The 20,768-nt window shown below is 39.1% G+C and overlaps 1 protein-coding gene across 3 annotated transcripts in view; it reads right to left on the bottom strand.

The window, feature by feature from the left end:
* The window catches only part of LOC127650224 (oxysterol-binding protein-related protein 7-like), a 47,503-nt gene extending 27,066 nt beyond the window's left edge, over nt 1-20,437 (bottom strand). Inside the window, exons 1-14 of one of the 3 annotated variants that reach the window (XM_052135526.1) lie at nt 20,414-20,437; nt 14,368-14,577; nt 13,792-13,923; nt 13,645-13,698; nt 13,444-13,557; nt 13,186-13,356; nt 12,758-12,893; nt 11,788-11,906; nt 11,565-11,651; nt 9,841-9,994; nt 9,611-9,744; nt 9,421-9,513; nt 9,165-9,339; nt 4,912-5,201 (exon numbers count right to left, since the gene is read on the bottom strand). In XM_052135526.1, the coding sequence (XP_051991486.1) occupies nt 4,912-5,201; nt 9,165-9,339; nt 9,421-9,513; nt 9,611-9,744; nt 9,841-9,994; nt 11,565-11,651; nt 11,788-11,906; nt 12,758-12,893; nt 13,186-13,356; nt 13,444-13,557; nt 13,645-13,698; nt 13,792-13,923; nt 14,368-14,517 (1,809 nt within the window). In that variant the 5' untranslated portion in view covers nt 14,518-14,577; nt 20,414-20,437. Of the gene's footprint in view, nt 1-4,911; nt 5,202-9,164; nt 9,340-9,420; nt 9,514-9,610; nt 9,745-9,840; nt 9,995-11,564; nt 11,652-11,787; nt 11,907-12,757; nt 12,894-13,185; nt 13,357-13,443; nt 13,558-13,644; nt 13,699-13,791; nt 13,924-14,367; nt 14,578-16,522; nt 17,438-19,485; nt 19,576-20,413 lie in introns of those variants that run through there. The other 2 variants (XM_052135527.1, XM_052135525.1) reach the window with 2 other exon arrangements.
* Nucleotides 20,438-20,768: the final 331 nt, after the last annotated feature.

Genomic DNA, 20,768 nt, shown 5'->3' with positions numbered 1-20,768 from the left:
TCCTGCCACACTCCTCCTAACAGAGGAGGATGGCGAGGGACCTCACTGTTGTCTGTCGGCGCTTGAACAGGTGTGCACACCGCTTCCAGATCTATTAGACATGCCATTAGACAATTGTGACGATATCCTCTTTGTGGATGGGTCGGCTTCCAAAGATCCACAAACAGGAAAGAATAAGGTTGGTTACACAATAACCACTGAATTTGAGGTCGTGACATCTGGCAAACTGCCATCAAATTATTGAGCTCAGGCAGATGAACTGGTTGCTTTAACAGAAGCATGTAAACTTATGACAGACAAATTTGTGACGATTTACACAGATTCGCGTTATGCCTTTGGGGTAACACACGATTTTGGTGCTTTATGGAAGCACAGAAAATTTCTGAAGTCAGATGGCCGTCCAATATTAAATGCATCTCGTGTCTGAGCTTTCGGAGGCCGTTCTTTTACCAGACAAGGTCGCGATTTGCAAATGCGCAGCGCAAACTAACGATAACAGTTCAGTATCAACAGGAAACGCACGAGCAGACACGGCAGCGAGGGCCGCGGCAGCGATGGAGACAAAAGAGACTACGTGTGCTTTGATATCTGACAATAACCTCAACATTTGTTTTTGTTTACAGAACATGCAAACTTTTTCCACAGGCAAGGAGAAAACCCGATGGAAGGCAGCTGGCTGTAGCTCTAAGGAGAATGTGTGGATGAGCTGTGATGGCATGCTTTGTTTACCCAAACACTTCTTTCCTCATTATGGAAAGTCGATACATGGGTTAGACCATGTATCAAAAGCGGGGATGGTGGCACAGATGAAAATTGTGGTTTACAAAGGGTTTCACGATATTTGCTGAACATTTTTGCAAAAGATGTGTTATTTGTAACACACATAATGTGGCAAGAGGGATAAAAACACCTATAGTATCTCAACCACCATCAGGGGGGCCTTTTAAGTATCTGATGATGGATTTCATAGAGTTAACCCTTGTGGGAAACAGAAATACTGCCTGGTGATGGTTGACATGTGGTCCAAATGGGTTGAGGCCTTCCCAACCTCGAAACAAGACTCGGCAGCAGTAGCGAAGGCTCTTTTAACTGAGATTGTTCCGAGATGGGGAATTCTAAGGAAAATCAGCTCGGACAATGGGACACACTTTGTCAATGAAGCAATAAAGCAGGTGGGGTCAGTTTTTGGGAATTGACATGAGAACACACTGCAGTTATTGAGAGGGAGAATCAAACAAACAATCAAGAACAAATTGGCTAAGTGCTGTGAGGAGACTGGGCTCACATGGGTTAAAGCACTCCCAATTGTGTTGATGTACACCAGAATGAGAAAAAGAGTCAAAACAAATTTAATTCCATTTGAAATACTCTTTGGTAGACCACCATTCATGGGAATAGAAAGGGGTAGACAAAGGCTGCCATCAACAGATCTGTGTGAGAATGACATGTTGAATTATTGCAAAGAAATATCTTTGTTGTCCAATGTTTCTGTTCAGGTGAAAAGCTGCATAAGATCAGGCCTGGCGATTTCGTTGTGATTCATGACCTTGATCAGAAAGAGCTGGGAGGCGAAAAGGTGGCTGGCACCATTCCAAGTGCTACTAACGACTCACACGGCAGTGAAGGTCGCAGAGAGAGCTACGTGGGTTCATGCCAACCATTGCAGGAAAGTTCCGCGCACGTCGCAGGATAATCAGCAACAGGAAGAGATTGTTCCGAGTGAATGTCAATAAACGCCAAGATCAAGTTTGAACACCAAGTACCACTATCAGTGGAAGAGCAAGGCCAACCACAGAGAATAACATGGCCTGTGTGCAGAGTGGACGCCATCGTGTGGTCACAAGCAGTAATCATTGTGAAAAGGTACGAACTGAAAATAATTCAAGAATATTAACAACAGACCCCTGCATTCTAGCTGTGTGTGTTTAAGAGGAGCCAGATACAAGCAGAAGAGGCAGGCAGCCCTAGTTGTGGAAACAGCATTCGGCTGGGCACCGTTAATCAGCAAAACAGATAAGACTGAGTGCTTCAAAGACTGAACTCCTTCACACATTCTGGCCACACAGTTGCAGTACTGATCTAGCAAATGGAAGAAATGGAGACCGTGGCACCCATTCAGAGTGCAGGTAATGTGTGGTCTGGGTAAGAGTATGGGCATAATGACTTTGCCGGCAGTGACAATTTGTATGATGATGATACTGCACCTTACCGAGGGCTTGAGTGTGTTATCAACAGGAAACCACACCAACTGGACTGAGACAACTGCGCCAAACGATACCATCCAACGGTTCAAGAGAAGCGCATTTATGTTCGTGGAGCCAACGCATGGCCCGGAAGGAGAAATCATCACGATTCAGGAAGGAACAAATGTGACTTTCAAATGCAACCTGTTCCAAAAGAACTGTCCGAACTGTGAGGGACGCAGCGAAGAGTATGCACCTTTCTATGTCTGCAGAGATCCATGCAAGTGGGGCGACGTGAAAGCGTACTACTAGGACTACAAGGGGAACGACGAAAGATTCAGAGCACAAACGAACCACAGACTCAGCAGCAACAGGGATGGAATGCAAGTAGAGCTGAGACAAGTAAGAAATTCTGATCAAGGCAGGTACTACTGCGGACAGGATAAAGGAACCGACTGGTATGAGACGATTGACATAATTACAGTTGAAGCAGCTCCAACAACGACGACAAGACCTTTTGAGGCACCTGAGCTTGAACGAGAGACAGAGGAAGAGATAGCCTGGATGGGAAATGGAGACATAAGAAAAGGTCAAGCGAATCCTGAAGTGCAGAAGGCCATGATGAGTTGTCAAGGGAACAAGGCCTGTGCTCTGGCGATGTTGCAAAAGGAAAAACTGGAGATATCGACGAGCTGCTGGCTTTGTCTGCAAATGTCTCATGCTTGGAAAGCGGTCCCGCTGACTGTAGCGACAGCAGAAGAAACAAAGTGTCTGATTCCACAGCAAATGACTGATGTGCTCAAAGCTGTTAGTGATCTGGAGAAAGGAAAGACACCAACGAGGCAACCTGCGGACAACTGTGACCATGTACAGCAGTATAACCACACTGATATGGCGATTCCACATCTGAGAGTGACGGCGACACAGGGGGATGTATGCATTTGTCTGGACAATGCGAGACGGGTTAAAACAGGTTGGTCCGACTGCAGGGTCAGAATCAACGTGAAGGACAGAACAGCGGAAAACTGTACAGCCGTCATCAACAACAAAGAAGTCAACTTCACATGCCCATTCAGCAAGCCACATGAAACTTCACCTGCAGCAGTGTGGGTGTGTGGCAACAGGGCATTTCATCGGATGCCAAAGAAATAGTCAGGGTGTTATTATCCAGCGTTAATGAATGTGGGTACATCTGTGTATTTGCCAAACAGGGCACCCGGGGTGGGAAGGGAAAAAAGAAATGTTGAAGTTTTGCATGGGGTTTTAACAAAGCACTATGCAGCAATGTGGGGTGGTCATTGTTCTTAGGGGTGGGTACAACAGTAACAATTAATAAGATAAATGGGCTAGCATGGACAGTATTAGCAATAGCTAATAGCACAGAAAATGCTTTGACAATGATAAATGATGAAATGAAACAGTTAAGAGATGCGGTCATTCAAAACAGGTTGGTTCTTGATATGTTAACTGCAGAGAAAGGGGGAGTTTGCAAAATGTTGGGAATGTCTTGTTGTTTCAATATTCCAGATTACAGTGACAACATCACGAATGTAAGTGAACACATGAGAAAAGCCGTACAGGAGCCAGAACATATTGAAAGTACATGGGTTACTTGGTTTGTGAATCTCTGGGGAGGGCTGGTTCAAACTGTGTTACCAATTGCGGTGATAGGACTGTTAATATTGTTATGTTTACCATGCATCATAACGTGTGTTTCCAGCTCAGTACAGAGACTGGTTAAAGCAGGGATGTCTGTTCAATTGATAAAAATGACAGTATATCCAGAGGATGATGAAAACAAATATGATGATACAAGTGGCGAGAGCTACTGTGAAATGTGTTAAAATGAGGTATGATCTGAGAATGTTTTGATATGTAAAGAGGGTTATAAGCAGCTGTCATCCGTGTTACGAGATGACGTACAAGGAGAGGGTTTGAAATGAGGGATTTTATTATACTTTTATTCTTTGTATTTTTATTTTTTTTATAGCCTGCTGACATAACCAAAATGTTAAACTGATGTGTTTTTCCTACTTAATCTGTACACTATTCCTTGTTTATACTGAAGTGACTGAGGGTCTGATTTTATGTCAGACGTGCAGTAACGGTGTTTACTCATTTAGCCCGGCTTCAGATGAAGTCTTTACTTGCTTGCCAATACTTAAGGGGACTATCCCCACAAAAAACAGCCTAAGCTTATTATTTTTCCAAATGTTATTTCACAAATGTTTAAGAGAGTGATCATTTATGCGAAAATCAGAGATGAAGAGTGTAAGTGTGATGATATGACTTAAAATTTGTCTTATTGTTTATTATTGTGATTGAGTAATCTGAATGATAAAAAGCGGGGAATTGTTGTAGAAATTTTGATACTCATTGATCAGTGATAATCATTGCAGGGGAATGCCTCTGTGTCTGAGGGATGCAGAGGGGGAGGATCTGCTTTTGTTGAGAAACCTTGGGATAAGAGTATAAAATACAAGTCAGCCCTCCCCTCTGGGTCCCACTCACGGCACAGATTAACTCCTGTGTAATGACCGGGTCCTTCTTGCAAGAATAAATAATTTTAAAAGACTGTTTGAGTCAGAGTGTCTCTTACGCAGTGATAATGGTTGGTTGATAATTTTCAGAGACAGACTCAAGACTAAATCAACCGATAACTGCTGATCACAAACTTAAAGTTCACACCTTTATTCAACTAAAAATGTATGAAAAATACCGTTCTTACCATTCTTTGGTAAGGGTCATCTGTGTGGTTGGCGATATCCAGCAGTTCAGAATATTCCAGCTCTTCACTGACACGCTGCAGAAAACTGAGTGGCTCATTGAGAGCGACAGGCATGGAGACACGTGACAAATCCTTCCCGATGTTGTTGTACAGGATGGAGAGGATGCCGATATGGCTGTTGTCAGTGCTGTGTGCAGGAAGCACAGCGCGTCGTCCTGTGTCCTTCTGAGTGGCAGAGGGCAAATCTGGGGCACTAGATACACTGGCTCTGTACTTCAAAGTTACTGTGGCTGTAAAATTGAAGACAAAAGAAACATACTGATGAACAGATGAAGGTGTATGGATAATGGCCCAGTGTTGGGAAAACCATTTTAAACTGTAGCTTCCAAAGCTTAAATTCAATAGTTCAATAGTAGAGAATATTTTTTAGATGTATAACAAACAATCAGATAAGATTTAATTTTGCAAGTTCTGATTGTAGAATTCATTAATATTGCCTGATAGTTATACATGGGTGACATTCCCTTTCAAAAATGAAGCCCATTTGTAAGAGTATTTAGATTGAGAATAACACATTTCTAACAGATTTAAATAATGCCTTGTATCAAAATGAGATGATCAATGAACAGCATGTACGAACACCAAGCACAAACCTCTGTGTGCAGTGGTGGTTTGTGTGTGTATTGTGCAGGTTGGTCTTTTGCTGCATTCATGTCATGTCGGTATTAATGTAATTATGAGATGGCAACTCAGAGGTTCACTACGGTGGCCCAGTGGTGCACAACACAACAAAATTAGCCACAATGCAACAGAAACAAGCAGCAACAAAAAATTTACTGAAAATAAATCTTTTTAAGCATCGCATTTTAATTTGTGTGGCAGTTCTGACTCGATGCATGCGAGATCATGGTTTCGTGTTGTGGTTTATTCCTGTTGTGCTTTTAGCGAATATTTGCTTAGTTAATTTTTTTTGTGTAGGCCACCCTAGTTCTCGTCCTGGGACCATAATACAAAAATGGCTTTGGTGATAACGGCAAAATAATTAGCACTACATTAATTAATTGATTCACCTCTATATATGTATGCTCCATGATTAAGAACAAATAAATCACTCCAGATAATGATGGCATAATAAAATGGTGGCCTAGGTCAAACAGAAATATGTGTTTAGTTCCTTTAACTGTTGAAGACACTGCCATATTCTTACTTTTTGCACGACAACACAACCATCTGCGACCATCCCATTGTGTAACTTATGAAATATGATCACCCTAATCAGAATGAGAATAGGCAAAAACATCATACATATCAAATAGTCATAACATTAGAAGTCTTAACCTGCAAAATACAACAAACTCATTAGTTGGACTAACAAACTAGTGTTTTTAGCCATCTCACGTTCAATCAGGATTCTTTGCTGTAAGTAACAGTATGCCATTTTCCATATTTTCACTTCTACATGAAATATCAACAGAATGAAACCAGCCCCGAAACAATGCAACAAGGCGCAGAGATTTTGAAATAATTCTCAGAGCGTCACAACTTGTATCGCAACACTAGCCTGTCTTTCACTGTCAGACACACTGTGTGTGGGCAGGCTCACTGACACATGAGACGGTCTAAAGGAGGGAAGACGCAAACAGTCGGAGATTCACAGCTGCAATTTCTTCATAAGTGCTATAATAATATTTAGATTATTTTCCGGTTATCAGCCAGTGTTCTTGGACGCCGATATATTGAGCATCACTAGTATTTGTAGTAAAACCATCGCAACCACAGAATAAACCATATATTCTACAGACATGCTTATGTACTACAACATAACTAAAGTAAAACCATGGTTAATTTACATAATGTTAACACCAATTTAAAGCTAATGTGTTAAAGGTTATAAAAACACAAATAGATCATAAATTTAAACCTAAACGCCAATAAAACATCCTATTTTAAATAACGGATTCAAAAAAAGTGATAAACCACAGCAAGTATAAGTGAATCGTTCACTGTAACCGGTTCATTTACAGGAACTTTTCTCAACTTTCCTAAATGCACAAAAATGCTAAATTCACCTTGCGAATGATTCACTTCACTGATTCAGTTTCCCAGTACTACATGAGCAAGAGAGGACAGTTTGGGTGAGTGTGTTGGATTACTCACTCGGCTCCAGTGCTGACAAATGTGGAGTTTGACACTAAAGTGCTTACTCGGACTGTAGCTCATTACTGGAAAAGCTAAAATATTGTGAAACTGCTGAGCTACTGTCATGCTACTGAACAATGTGGTTAAGCTAATAGCCTTGCTACTTCTAGTTTACTACCCCTTAACACAGTTGTGACCGCATAAAGTATTTATAAACTTTGTGGTTGTCAAGCGCATGTGGAACATACATTGAAGTCAGAAGTTTACATACACCTTAGCCAAATACATTTCAACTCCTAAAATGTTCAATTCCTGACATTTAATCGTAAAAAACATTACCCGTCTTAGGTCAATTAGGATCACTATATTTTAAGAATGTGAAATGTCAGAATAATAGTAGAGAGAATTATTTCTTTCAGCTTTTATTTCTTTCATCACATTCCCAGTTGGTCCGAAGTTTACATACACTTTGTTAGTATTTGGTAGCATTGCCTTTAAATTGTTTAACTTGGGTCAAACATTTTGGGTATCCTTCCACAAGCTTCTCACAAAAAGTTGCTGGAATTTTGGCCTATTCCTCCAGACAGAACTGGTGTAACTGAGTCACACGCAGTTACAGTTCTGTGCACAAATGTTCTATGGGATTGGGGTCAGGGCTTTGTGATGGCCACACCAATCCCTTGACTCTGTTGTCCTGAAGCCATTTTGCCACAACTTGGAGGTATGCTTGGTGTCATTGTCCATTTGGAAGACCCATTTGCAACAGAGCTTTAACTTCCTGGCTGATGTCTTGAGATGTTGCTTCAATATATCCACAATTTAGTGGGGGTGTAGCAAATCACCCCCACAACATGATGCTGCCACCCCCATGCTTCACGGTTGGGATGGTGTTCCACAGCTTGCAAGCCTCGCCCTTTTTCCTTCAAACATAACGATGGTCATTATGGCCAAACAGTTAAATTTTTGTTTCATCAGACCAGAGGACATTTCTCCAAATAGTAAGATCTTGGACCCATGTGCACTTGCAAACTATAGTCTGGTTTTTTTTATGGTGGTTTTGGAGCAGTTGCTTCTTCCTTGCCAAGCAGCATTTTAGGTTATAGATATAGGACTCCCTTTTACTGTGGATATAGATACTCGTCTACCTGTTTTCTCCAGCATCTTCACAAGGTACTTTGCCTTTGTTCTGGGATTGTCTCTAGGAGACAAAGAGTCTCCTTCCCGAGGGGTATGCTGGCTGCGTGGTCCCATGACGTTTATACTTGCGTACTATTGTTTGAACATGAACATGGTACCTTCAGGCATTTGGAACTTGCTCCCAAGGATGAACCAGACTTGTAGATGAGTATTGGCTGATTTCTTTTGATTTACCCATGATGTCAAGCAAAGAGGCACAGAGTCTGAAGGTAGGCCTTAAAATACATCCACAGGCACACCTGCAATTGACTCCAATTAGCCTATCAGAAGCTAAATTAGGCTTGACAATATTTTCTGGGATTTTCCAAGCAGCTTAAATGCAGTTAACTCAGTGCAAGTAAACTTCTGACCCAATAGAATTGTGATAGATCATTTCACTTTTAATTGAATGTTTGTAAACAAGTTTTGGAAAAATTGCTCGTCATGCACAAAATAGATGTCCTAAACACCAAAATATTGGCCAAACCTATAGTTTGCCAATATGAAATCTGTGGAGTGGTTAAAAATATATAAATGAACCCAAGTGTATGTAAACTTCTAACTTCAACTGTAGTTAATGTGATGAACTGTGGTTATTCTGGTAAAAACCTTTACACATCCAGTAAAAATCACTGACACCAGCTGCCTTAAAGTCATTGCATAAATGGCTCTAAAAAGTGAGTTTGGAAAACAGATCTGACATAATTTGTTTGACACATGCTTTGTCTGAATATCACTGCATTAGATAAAAAGAATTTAGTGTGGTTTAAGTGCCAAAATAACTTTTGAACTGTACAGCACTCAACACAACTTCCCTGAAAATAACAACAAAAAACTACAATGAATGGATACATTTTGGCACACATATGCTCATGGTTTACTATAAAGTAATGATCAGCCTTGTAAGCAGCTTTAGTGTTCTGTAATTATAGATGTACCGTGACCATCCTCAGGTTCAGAGTTGCTTGTGGTGACGTCGCTCAGGCCAGATTCATCAGACGTCTCGTTTTCAGACAAAGTCTCACAAGCCACTTCACTCGCGTCAAAATACTCCGCTGTTGAGTCAGTAGCTGAGAGTGTGCGGTACAGCTTGCGGCCCTGAGAGGGGCTGGGCTGTGAGTGACAAACACATCAAGAATCAATCGAAGTCCATCAAAATAAGACAATTTGAAACTAAACTGAACATAAACAGACCTGATCCTGACGCACCGTGCAGTAGGACTCATCCGAGGATTCAGATGACAGTGAAACAGAGTGAACTCTGGTTAAACGCGACTGCATCTCAAGCTAAATAAAAGCAAAGGCTAAAAGTGAAATCACTTTATTTTTTAACAATAGGGATCAGAAGGTTATTCGTTTCACGTTCTTTCGGTCACCACCTCACCTCTGAAAGGGTCGTGCACAGCGTAGCCAGCTGATTTGAGGTGGACTGCCGAAGGTCCGGCCCCGCCCAAGCCTGTCTGACCCGCTCACGCTCCACAGCAAGGGATTCATGGATGGATTTTAGAGATGCGTGAACTGCAGACACACATAATTTTTTATAATCCCTTGGCTTGTTGATCAGCAAACTGTTCTCAACTAACAGACAGCTGTATTTGAAGAATGAATGTGTACCTCTTTCACACATCGCATAGATGTCCAGCTGCAGTTTCTTCCCTTCCGGTGAGGACGCCTCCGGTGTGGACAGCTGGGAATAAACGTAGTTTGGGATGGACTGAAGGGAAGCAGTCAGACCAGACGATGTTCCCAAATGACTAGAGGAAAATTGCTGAAAGAAAAGCCAGAGATGAGGACAATAACGCCACCTGTACATATAGATAGCAGAAAGATGACAAATCATTGAAAACTGGGTTTTCAATCCATGCATTTTTATATATCAAAATGTAAAGCCAACAATCATCCACGCAATTATCTAATCAGCAAATCATGTGGAAGCAGTGCAGTGCATAAATCATGCAGATACAGGTCAGGAGTTTGTTAATATTCACATCAACCATCAGAAATGGGGAAAATGTTATCTCAGTGATTTGGACCGTGTCATGATTTTTGGTGCTGGTTTGAGTATTTCTGTAACTGCTGATCTCCTGGGATTTTCACAGTCTCTAGAATTTACACAGAATGGTACAAAAAACTAAAATCATACAGTGAGAGGCAGTTCTGTGGACTGAAACGCCTTGAGGGGTAAACGGAGAATGGCCAGACCGGTTGGAGTTGACAAAAATGGCTACAGTAACTCCCCTGTACAAATGTAGTTAGCAGAATAGCATCTCAGAATGCACAACATGTCGAACTTTGAGGCGGATGGGCTACAACAGCAGAAGACCACGTCGGGTTACACTTCTCTCAGCCGACAACAGGAGGCTGCAGTGGGCCTACCATTTGTGTACCTCAACAGTAATCCAGATTTGTCAGACCAGGCAATGTTTTTCCAATTGTCTACTGTCCACATTTGGTGAGCCTGTGCCAACTGCATCCTCAGTTTCCTGTTATAAATTGGACAGTAGTGCTGCTGCTGTAGCCCATCCACCTCAATGTTTGATGTGACGTTCAGAAATGCTTTTCTGCATAGCACTGTTGTAACGTGTTTATTTGAGTTGCTGTCGCCTTGCTGTCAGTTTGGATCAGTCTGGCCATTGTCCTCGGACCTCATTAACAAGCCACTTTCGCCCACAGAAATTCCGGTCATTGGATGTTTTTGTTTTTCGCACCATTCTCTTTACACTCTAGAGACAGATGTGCATGAAAATACCAGGAGATCAGAAGTAATACTCAAACCAGCCCAACTGGCACCAAAATCATGCCACGGTCCAAATCACGGCGATAAAACTAATTCCCCATTCTGATGGTTGATGTGAACATTACTGAAGCTCCTGACCTGTATCTGCAAGATTTTATGAATTACACTGCTGCCACACGATTGGCTGATTAGATAATCACATGAATGTGACGCTGTACAGGTGTAACTAATAAATTGCCCGGTGAGTAATTTATATATAAAATTATTATTTTTGTATTTTTTTTGCTTCTGAAAATGTTGCTCTGGTTCTTGTGAAACGTCAGAAACAAAACACAGTCATCAAAATGATTCTCTAATATCACTATCAAGTGGTGACTTTGTTCTCTTGAACACATGGCACGGAAACGCTGCTTTATTCACAAATTGTTAAGCAACAAACATTTTTCGTCTATATTACATTTTGCAACTTGGATGAAAACATGAGATGAAAATAAAGTGCTGAGGTGTTACGAGAGCTTCATAAGCGACATAAAGAGTATAAGAAAAATTGAGGACTGAGGCACAGTTAAGACAGTAACAGAAGAAATTACAATAATCTTACAACACCAAGAGATTCGACTTGAGACAGTGTCCTTGAGTGATCCCAGATCTTTCCAGACTTCTTTTTGGGCTTCTCAAGACTGAGATTCTGAAAGACAATCACGAGATCATGTTTATAATATTGAACTCAGTGTAATTGTACAACACTATTGTGGTCTCGTATAATAGTGACCAAAAGCTTTGCGTTCACTGGCTAATAATGGACTAAGACCACACAGATATACCTGCATGCTGATGCGGCGCTTCAGGTCATTGTCTGTGATGAGAAGACCACCCTCATGACAGTGAAGTTTCTGGATTAAATGGGAGAGTCCGGCCAAATCCACCTGACATCGAGCCAGTTCTGAGAGACATGTGAGGAAGTGAAACATGTCACATATTCTGCAGTACTCATCATAGACAGTTCTCTGTGTAATGTTATCACTGCTGTATGCGTTCACAGATTTTCATTGTGGGGTCTTCAATCCCAGGTCTATTGGTGACCACAGCCCAGTTTTAATTAATGGGGAGAATATTGAGCATGTACAACACTCAAATACTTTGGTATTAATTTGGATTCCCAGTTAAAATGGGCTCATCAAGTAGCGAATGTTTGTTCACGAGTTAGTCAGCATTGGCATTTTTTGAGAAGGCTCAGGGTCAATGGAGTGGATAAAAGCATTACGTTATTGAACCCATTATCCGATATGGTATCACAACATGGTTTGTTAATCGGTCCGTTAAACTCCGATCAGAACTCCAAAATTTTAATAGAAGGGCTGGAAAATAACTAATCTCTTTAGGAGATACTTGAGACCGTGAGGAACCAGGGCCTTAAAATAATTTGTGACCCTAAATCACATCCTTCACAAAGAGTATGAGCTGATGCAAGTTGAACAGGTATACATTTTCCTTAGTTAGGAAATATAGTTAGGTATAGCACTATCAATAAAACTATTGAATAATAATAATGTGTTTGTTTGTGTGTGGGTTATGGCTCTCATTGAGTTATATATTTTGGTATAGTGCTATGTGCAATGTCTGATGTGTAAATGCATGTCAATTGTAGTTCATTTGCATGTATGCTGCTATTCTGACTGTTCTTGCGAATGAAAGGGAGACAATAAAGGCTAATCAAAATGTCTTGTCACTTTGACATTTCAAGATTATCATGTTGTAGTACAAGACCCTAAACTGGTTTTAGGAAGCACAAACCTTGCTGACACATGTCGGCCTCCTGAGTCTGCTTGAGCCAATCAGAAACCTTACTGCTCACACGAGATGAAGTGGCTGATGGTGAACCTTGTATCTCTGACCCGAATAGAGATGCGGAGCTCTGATAGTGTGGAATCTGGGAAAAATCAATGAATAAAATATAAATATATTTTTTATATGCCATGAAAGACATGCTGAAAACAGGAAAACTCTACATTTATTTCAACAAACTATTAAAAAGCCTCTTTGTAAGCCTCTGGAAACAAACATCAAACATTCCCAAGTGTGACTGTGGGATCAGTTTTTCAAGCAATAGCTGATGCATCTCAGAACAGCATTACGATGTAGTGTCTTTGTCCCTTAATAGTTCAACACTTGGAAACATTACAATTTTCTTTTTAGGCACAAAGCTGCTTCGGTTGTCTAACCATCACTCGGTTTCTCTGTGCAAGACTCGCCATGGCAGGCAAAGTGCTGCTGTTTCCTGTTGACAGTGCTTGTAAGACACCCTGATGGACATTTATGGCCTCATTCTTTTTGAAGAGCCGATGAGCAGTTAGTTTAGTCAGCCAGATGTAGAAAATGTCATCACTCTTTGCCTGGAAATAGAAGTCACTTCAATTTAATCCACATATTAATCTATTACAAAATTCAATTCGAATACATGGACATTGTCAGACACACACCTTCATATGGTACAAGTTGTCTCCTGCGTCAAGATCAATGCGTTTCGATTTCTTGTTCACAGACATGACGGCAAGACTCACATCTAGAGCACCGTGGACCTTGCCTCTGCCGATCTGAGGGTGAGCACACACACGTTTAGATGAACACAAAGAAGACATAATAATAATAATAAAAAAAAAATAGAAAGTCTTTGGGCTTACATCCTGTTGAGTTTTGAAGTATTTGAGAATCCCTTTATCCAGTACAAAATATCTCTAAAAAAAACAAATCAAAATGCAGCACATGATACATGCATTTACTAATTCTGGTGATTTCATATATATAAGTAACCATGTCATGTTACTCACTTTATGCCAGCCCTGTAGAGGATACTTCCGTTTTTTCATGAGGAATCCCTCACAAATGCCAGGAACACTGTTATTCCCTTTGACAGATGCAGCAGATTCTGTATCTGATATAACTTCCCAATCCCTGGAGTTCTGTGGCAGAAAAATAAACATATCAGTAAAATATAAAAGCCAAAGTGATTCTGAGGCCACATCCACACTAATCCATTTTCGCTCCCATTCACACATTTCAAAAACATACTCCATTACCGCATGATTTGGAAACTAAAAATGAAGCTTCAAAATAAAATCTTAAGTGTGGATGTGGCTTGAGATTGCTCAGTCTCTTTTAGGTTTCATTCAAAGAATATAATAATGTGAAATTTGTAAAGCTGTTAAATGTTGAAATTAATAAATTAAATGTACTTTATAGAAGGAAATTCTACACAGGCCAAAAAGTAACAGAACATTTCTAACATTAAAGGATGTAGTCAAATAGGCCATTCAATACTGAATCGGGTCTTTGACCTCTCCAACTATGGTGCTTATGGCCCTGCAAACACTTCAAACAATAATTAATGCCAGCAGTACACTGACCTGTCGAGAGTGGCGTGAAGATCCTGAGCTACCATTGCGCGAGTGTGAGGGTTTAACAGCAGAGGTGACTGTCGATTTATCCAGAGCACTCATCACTGATTGGCTGCTACTCATTGGATGAGCGTAGTCGACCATTGATACAATCAACATACGTCTAGAAATCAAAGATGTTCAAAAGGCTCAATTTCTTTCCATCAAATTAAGTTAGTTCTGAAACACAAAAGACAAGCACAGAAATGAGTGATAAACAATTTAGAAAAAACTTCACTATCACTTCAGGATATTTCATTCACTCTACATAATTTTTAGTGCAGATGACATTTACATTTATGCATTTGGCAGACGCTTTTATCCAAAGCGACTTAGTGCAATTATAACAGGGACAAACCCCCCCTGGAACAACCTGGAGTTAAGTGCCTTGCTCAAGGGCACAATGGTGGTGGCTAAACCAGCGACCTTCTGATTAACAGCCCTGTGCTTTAGCCACTACCACTCCATATGAACCACAAATACCTGGGCAACGGTCACAATTCTTACATTTTCCCTCTAAATTCACAGATTTAAATCTACCTTCTATCTATTCTTTAAAGAAACACAGATTTGTTAATAGACAAGTCTAATTGGGACCTACATTATAATTAGTTGAAATTACTTTAAACATTTAATTGATAAGACTATTCTTGACTCGTTTCATAACTAGTTACAATAGTGTGCAAAAGTGACCCCACACATATTTTCAACCAGCTTGAATCTGAAAGTATTTTCTCCATTCATTTTTTTTTTTTTCCATAGGGAATTCACAACACCCTTCATAAAAGCATTCTAAACCATGAACCAAACCAACCAGCTCCAAGGTGAATCACAAAATACAAACTTTGATTTGAACCAAAAAGTATTTGAAAACTGGACAAGACAAAAAGGTAAAACATCTTTCATGAGGGAATGAACCACAATGCCATGAACCATTGTGAATGAGGTCACTGTAGAGCTCAGTGATTAGTGATGTGATTATCTGATTGGTGGATCTCTTCAGTAGTCTAGTTCAAGAAATCTGATTTTAAACACAATTTCTAAAACATTTATTTGAAATAAAAAGTCTGAAAATTAGATTTTTACTTCTAGAACCAGACTGTTACAACAGACTGTTGTTTTAACCAAAAACAAAAACAGATAAGCCAGTGATTAAATGCAAATGTATCAACTTTAGACAGAAAAAAATACTGGACATCTTTCATATCTCAAAATCATTTTTTGTTGAGAATCTTGTGTGGACTTGTTCGACATCATCATTCACATAAAATTACCCAGGCCAGATGTATTCTTTGATGAGGTTGAATATCGAGAATTTATCAGATGGTAACATTTGGGGAAGACCCCCTTTAAAGTCCCATAAGTCATAGCTGCACTACAGTGGCAGATGTTTGTTGCGTTTTCCCACAGGAGTTTCCCCAATGAGTTTTTGAAAGTCTGACTGCTCGTGAGTCGAAAATGTTTTGTTTAGCTGGCCATCATTTTAGTAAGTATTGGTGGTGGCGTAGTGGGCGAAACCACAGAACTGGTAAGCAGAATGTTGCCACCACCAGTGTCTTTGAGCAAGACGCTTAGGATAATAGTGTCTGCCAAATGTGAAAATGCAACAAAGGAACACATGGAGGAGTGTTAACAGACTTTTGTTCTTTTAAAGTTAGCATGACAGGACATTCATAAGAACGCAAGTCCATTCTCTGTGTTTTTAGCATTGAGAAACACACTTTGTCTCCTCTACGGTCTCTGCATTTCATTCTAAATAGGCCACTAAATGATGTGACCCTCTAAAAAGGAAAGAATGACACACTGGCATAAAAATATCTGTAATATCCACAAAAATGTATAATCTACAGTGCTGTGTAGTAGTATTTGCCCCCATCCTGATTACTTCTGTTTGTGTACATCTTGTATTAAATAGTTTCAAAAATTCAAACAAAATCTAACATAAAACAAAGGCAATCCAAGTAAACACAAAATACAGCTTTTAAATGTGAATGATATTTATTGAAGCAAAAACGTTATCCAATACCAACTGAGCCTGTGTGAAAAAATATATTCCCCTTTAGTTACGAAATCCCCAAATCTATGAAACTGCATTGAAAATGGGGTTCAGCTGGAATAGACACACCCAGGCCAGATTACTGACAGCCCTGTTCAATCAAGTCAACAAATAATGTAACTTTTCCAGTAGCACGAGGTAAATGCCATGGTCGAAAGAAATTCCAGAAATGAGGAAAAAGGTGATTGAAATACATCAGTCTGGAAAGGGTTACAAGGTTATTTGAAAGGCTCTGAGACTCCAAAGAACCACAGTGAGTGCCATTATCTCCAAAAGGAGAAAACTTGGCACAGTAGTGAACCTTCCCAGAAGTGGCTGATCTTCCAAAATTCCTTCAAAAAAGCACAGCGACGACTCATCCAGGAAGTCACAAAAAAGCCAAGGACAACATCCAAGGTTCTGCAGGCATCAATAAAGGTCACAGTTCATAAATCCACTATCAGAAAGGCACTGGTCAAAACTGGCATCCATGGAAGTGTGGTGAGGCGAAAACCACTGCTAACCCAGAACAACATTAAGGCTTGTTTGAATTTTTCCAAAACACACTTTGATGATCCTCAAAACTTTTGGGAGAATGTTCTGTGAACTGATGTGTTGAAAGTGGAACTGTCAGGAAAACAGGGGTCCTGTTACATCTGGTATAAATCAAACACAGTTCTGGTCATCAGTCTTTGAGTTGAAAATCAAGTGCAACTGGATTATGCAACAAGACAATGATCCAAAGCACAGGAGTAAGTCCACCTCTGAATGGCTCAAAAGATGCTAAATCAAAGTTTTGGAGTGTCCTGACTTGAACCCGACAGAGATGCTGTGGCAGGAGCATCTCTTTAAAGTTAGCATGATAAGACATTCATAAGAACGCAAGTCCATTTTCTGTGTTCTTAGCATTGAGAAACACCCTTTGTCTCCTCTACGGTCTCTGCATTTCCTTAAACGGGCAGTTCATGCTCGAAAACCCTCCAATGTGGCTGAACTCAAGCAGTTCTGCAAAGAAGAGTGGGCCAAAATTCAATCACAGCATTGTGAAAGACTGATCTCCAGTTATTAGAAGCATTTGAACAAACAGCTATTAAGCTTAAGGGGGCAGTTCGTTTTTTTTACATGATATAGGTGTTGGATAACTTTTTATGCTTTAATTAAAAAAAAATATTAGGGCTGTCGATTTAACGCGTTAATTAAGTGCGATTAATTTTACAAAAATAACGCGTTTTAAAAAAAAATTACGCATTTAATCGCACTTCATCCGGATCATAATTTGGAAGATTCCTGAAAAATGTAAGCTTGTAGTACCACCTGTTTACTCCAGAGGGCAGTAAGTGAAACTTCAGCTGTATAAGCAACGCACAGTTTATCCAGTAAAGAAAACACTTCAGTAGACGTTCTTGCGTTCAAAACACACGAAGGGATCTCAACATGCATTTAAAGATGGAGTATTAAACTATATTTAACTTGACACAGTGACCTAAACATTTTATTTTTATGATGCAACACACCCGAGACGCGACACAAGCACGTCTGACGCAGGGTGTGGCTGGATTGAGATGGTGCAAAATTCGGAAATTACCTCATAATACCCCACTAATTGTTTTAAGAGTTGTGATTGAGAGAATTGTTTTGTTGATATATTCTGTACATTTTGTGGTCTGTAGGCGGAAAAAAATTCTCATTTATTTTGGAGTGGTCACTACTTGACTTGTTTTTGTCTGATTTCTGCAAGATTGTTAGAGATATCATTCCCAGCTTTCAACTTTGTTTTGAAAATGTCTTATTCGTTTTTTTTTAGCTATGACATGTCTCTTCATAAGAAATATTATTTGTTTACATTTTCTGCTTTCGTAGGCAAAGTTTAGTATTCATAAATGCAAGTATGGTGGTTATGAACCATTATTTTTAATTCAGAGGTCAAGCAATACCTAAGAACAATATACAATTTGTGTAACAAGAAAGCTGTGAACTGCATTGAAATATGTAAACAATTTGATCTTTTTATTTATTTTCCTTTTTGTTGTTGTTGTTTGTTTTAATATACCTCTTGGCTCTAGATGTAAAAGTTTTGTAAGAATTAATAAAAAAAAAATCATAATAAATCTCCAACTGATTGACAAATTTACTTGTGAAATGGATTTCTGTGAACTGTATGTCAATGATTGACTTATGATCAATAATATGGTAGTAAACAATACATTGATTTCCAAAGCCACTTTTTGTATTGTCTTATAAATGATTAACTCATATATAATTTTTTTATATTTAAAGATAACTATGTTTAATTATATATATATATATATATATAGAATTATTGTTATAGGAGGGGCTTTCTCAGCAAATATTTGTATATGCGATTAATTAAATCAGGAGATCATGTAATTAATTTGATTAAAAATTGTAATCGATTAACAGCCCTAAAAAATATATATATTTGAAAACTGTATTTTGTGTTTCCTCAGGTTGCCTTTGTTTTGTTACACCTTGTGAATTGTTTTTAACAAATTAGTATGAAAAATACAGCAAAATAGAAGAAATCAGGTAGGGGGCAAATACTTTTTTACAGCCCTGTACTTACGAAGATCAAGTTTGATCATTAACAGAAAACAATTGAAGTTTAGGTGGAAATTAAAACTCTGAAAAACTAAGAATCTGTAAAAAAAAAAAAAAAAAAAGCAATAATAATAAAAAAAAAAAAAGAATAAAAACAACTTCAACCCTTAATCTGGTCAATTTAGACAACATCCACACAAAGTCTGAAACATAAATTTTTAGTTTCCCAACATCGTTGTTTTCCAAAGTATGTGTTAATGGAGAGCGTTTTTCTAAGTCTAAGTTTAAAGGGAAATAATGTTTCAGTGCGGATGGGAGGCATAAATGTAGCAAAATTTAGTTTCCAACATATTACGGTGAATGTGACCTTAATGTGGACACAGAAATCATCACAGGATGGTCCGGCCATAAAATTCCATTCTGTCGGAGAACAACTCAAACAAGAAATAAACTTGAATAAAAATACAAAAAAATGAAGCTGTATTACTACACACCTTAAAAGAAATCAAATAACACTGACAAACAGTAAAAATGCTATAGTTGACATGAGTTTCCTCATGAAACATTCATTATGTGCGACTACAAGAATCTGAGTGATGTGATCCATCCGGTTTGAAAAACAAAAGAGGTTTCACTTAAACTATTTTAAACTGTTAGTGAAGGTATGAATAGGCCACTGCCTTCTACTAGAATATATATTCTTTGTCTCATAAACAGTCACGAAACAGCTCAACTGTTACACTTTTAGAAACACATCTCACTGAGATTGAGTCTTTAGTAAATAATTTAAAGTGTTCAAAGAGATCTCTCTCCCTCTCTCTTTGTGTGTGTGTGTGTGTGTGGAATGTGATCAGACCGCCCAGGTGAGTTCAACAGAGTTTCACTGCACATCTCTCTCATACTCGAATATGTGCTGATGGATTTACTGTTTGTTTGAGATAATCAAATTAAAATCAACACAAATTTAAGTTACACACAGGATGTCTTTACATAGGCTACATAAAAATAAAAAAAAAACATTCAAGTCATTTGGCCCCATGAAGCGAATAAAAAAATAAGTTTATTGTAATCAAAATTTTCAGGAAATCACAGTCAGCCGTCATTTGATTGGTCTTGTTTCGATTGTTTAATTGTTTATAAAATAACACCAGTTCGAATGACACGCTAAAGTCGCACTAGCTCACAGTGTAAAATTCTAATTGGAAATGCCCCTTCACGAGCTGGAGTAATTCAATAAAGGTTGTAGTTCATCACCAACTACAACAAACAATTCACAATATAACCGTCCGTAAATAAAAACATCTGTTTATCTAAGTATGGCAAAAGAAGATATAAAGTTCAGGCTGTCAACACAAACAGCTGCTTCATGTCTCATAACACTACTGCAAACACAGTTTTCTTTAGAGAGGAACTGATTCTTACCTGACACATGTGAGGAGTTCCGCGAATCTCACGCGCTGCAAACACATGCGCTCTTACTGAATCCCGAGCATGACGTCACGCTGGCATGTTCACGCCCGCGAGACCCAATTTACACATTAAAACATTAAGGCCTACATATCACATAACACAAATGACACAAACCAACCTGTTCATTTACACGTTTTTTTTTATCAAAATCCTGGGAATTATGAACCTTTGTGCTGTACATCAACAACATAAAATGTTATACAGATTAATACAAATGTCGCTTCAATATTTCACATCTATCTTTTACTTTGAGATTTAAAATCATCGATCATGAGATTTAAAATCATCGATCATGTTTCTTTCTTGT

Source organism: Xyrauchen texanus, chromosome 10 (assembly GCF_025860055.1).
Source record: "Xyrauchen texanus isolate HMW12.3.18 chromosome 10, RBS_HiC_50CHRs, whole genome shotgun sequence".
NCBI lineage: Eukaryota > Metazoa > Chordata > Actinopteri > Cypriniformes > Catostomidae > Xyrauchen > Xyrauchen texanus.
This window is presented reverse-complemented; position numbering and strand designations above follow the sequence as displayed.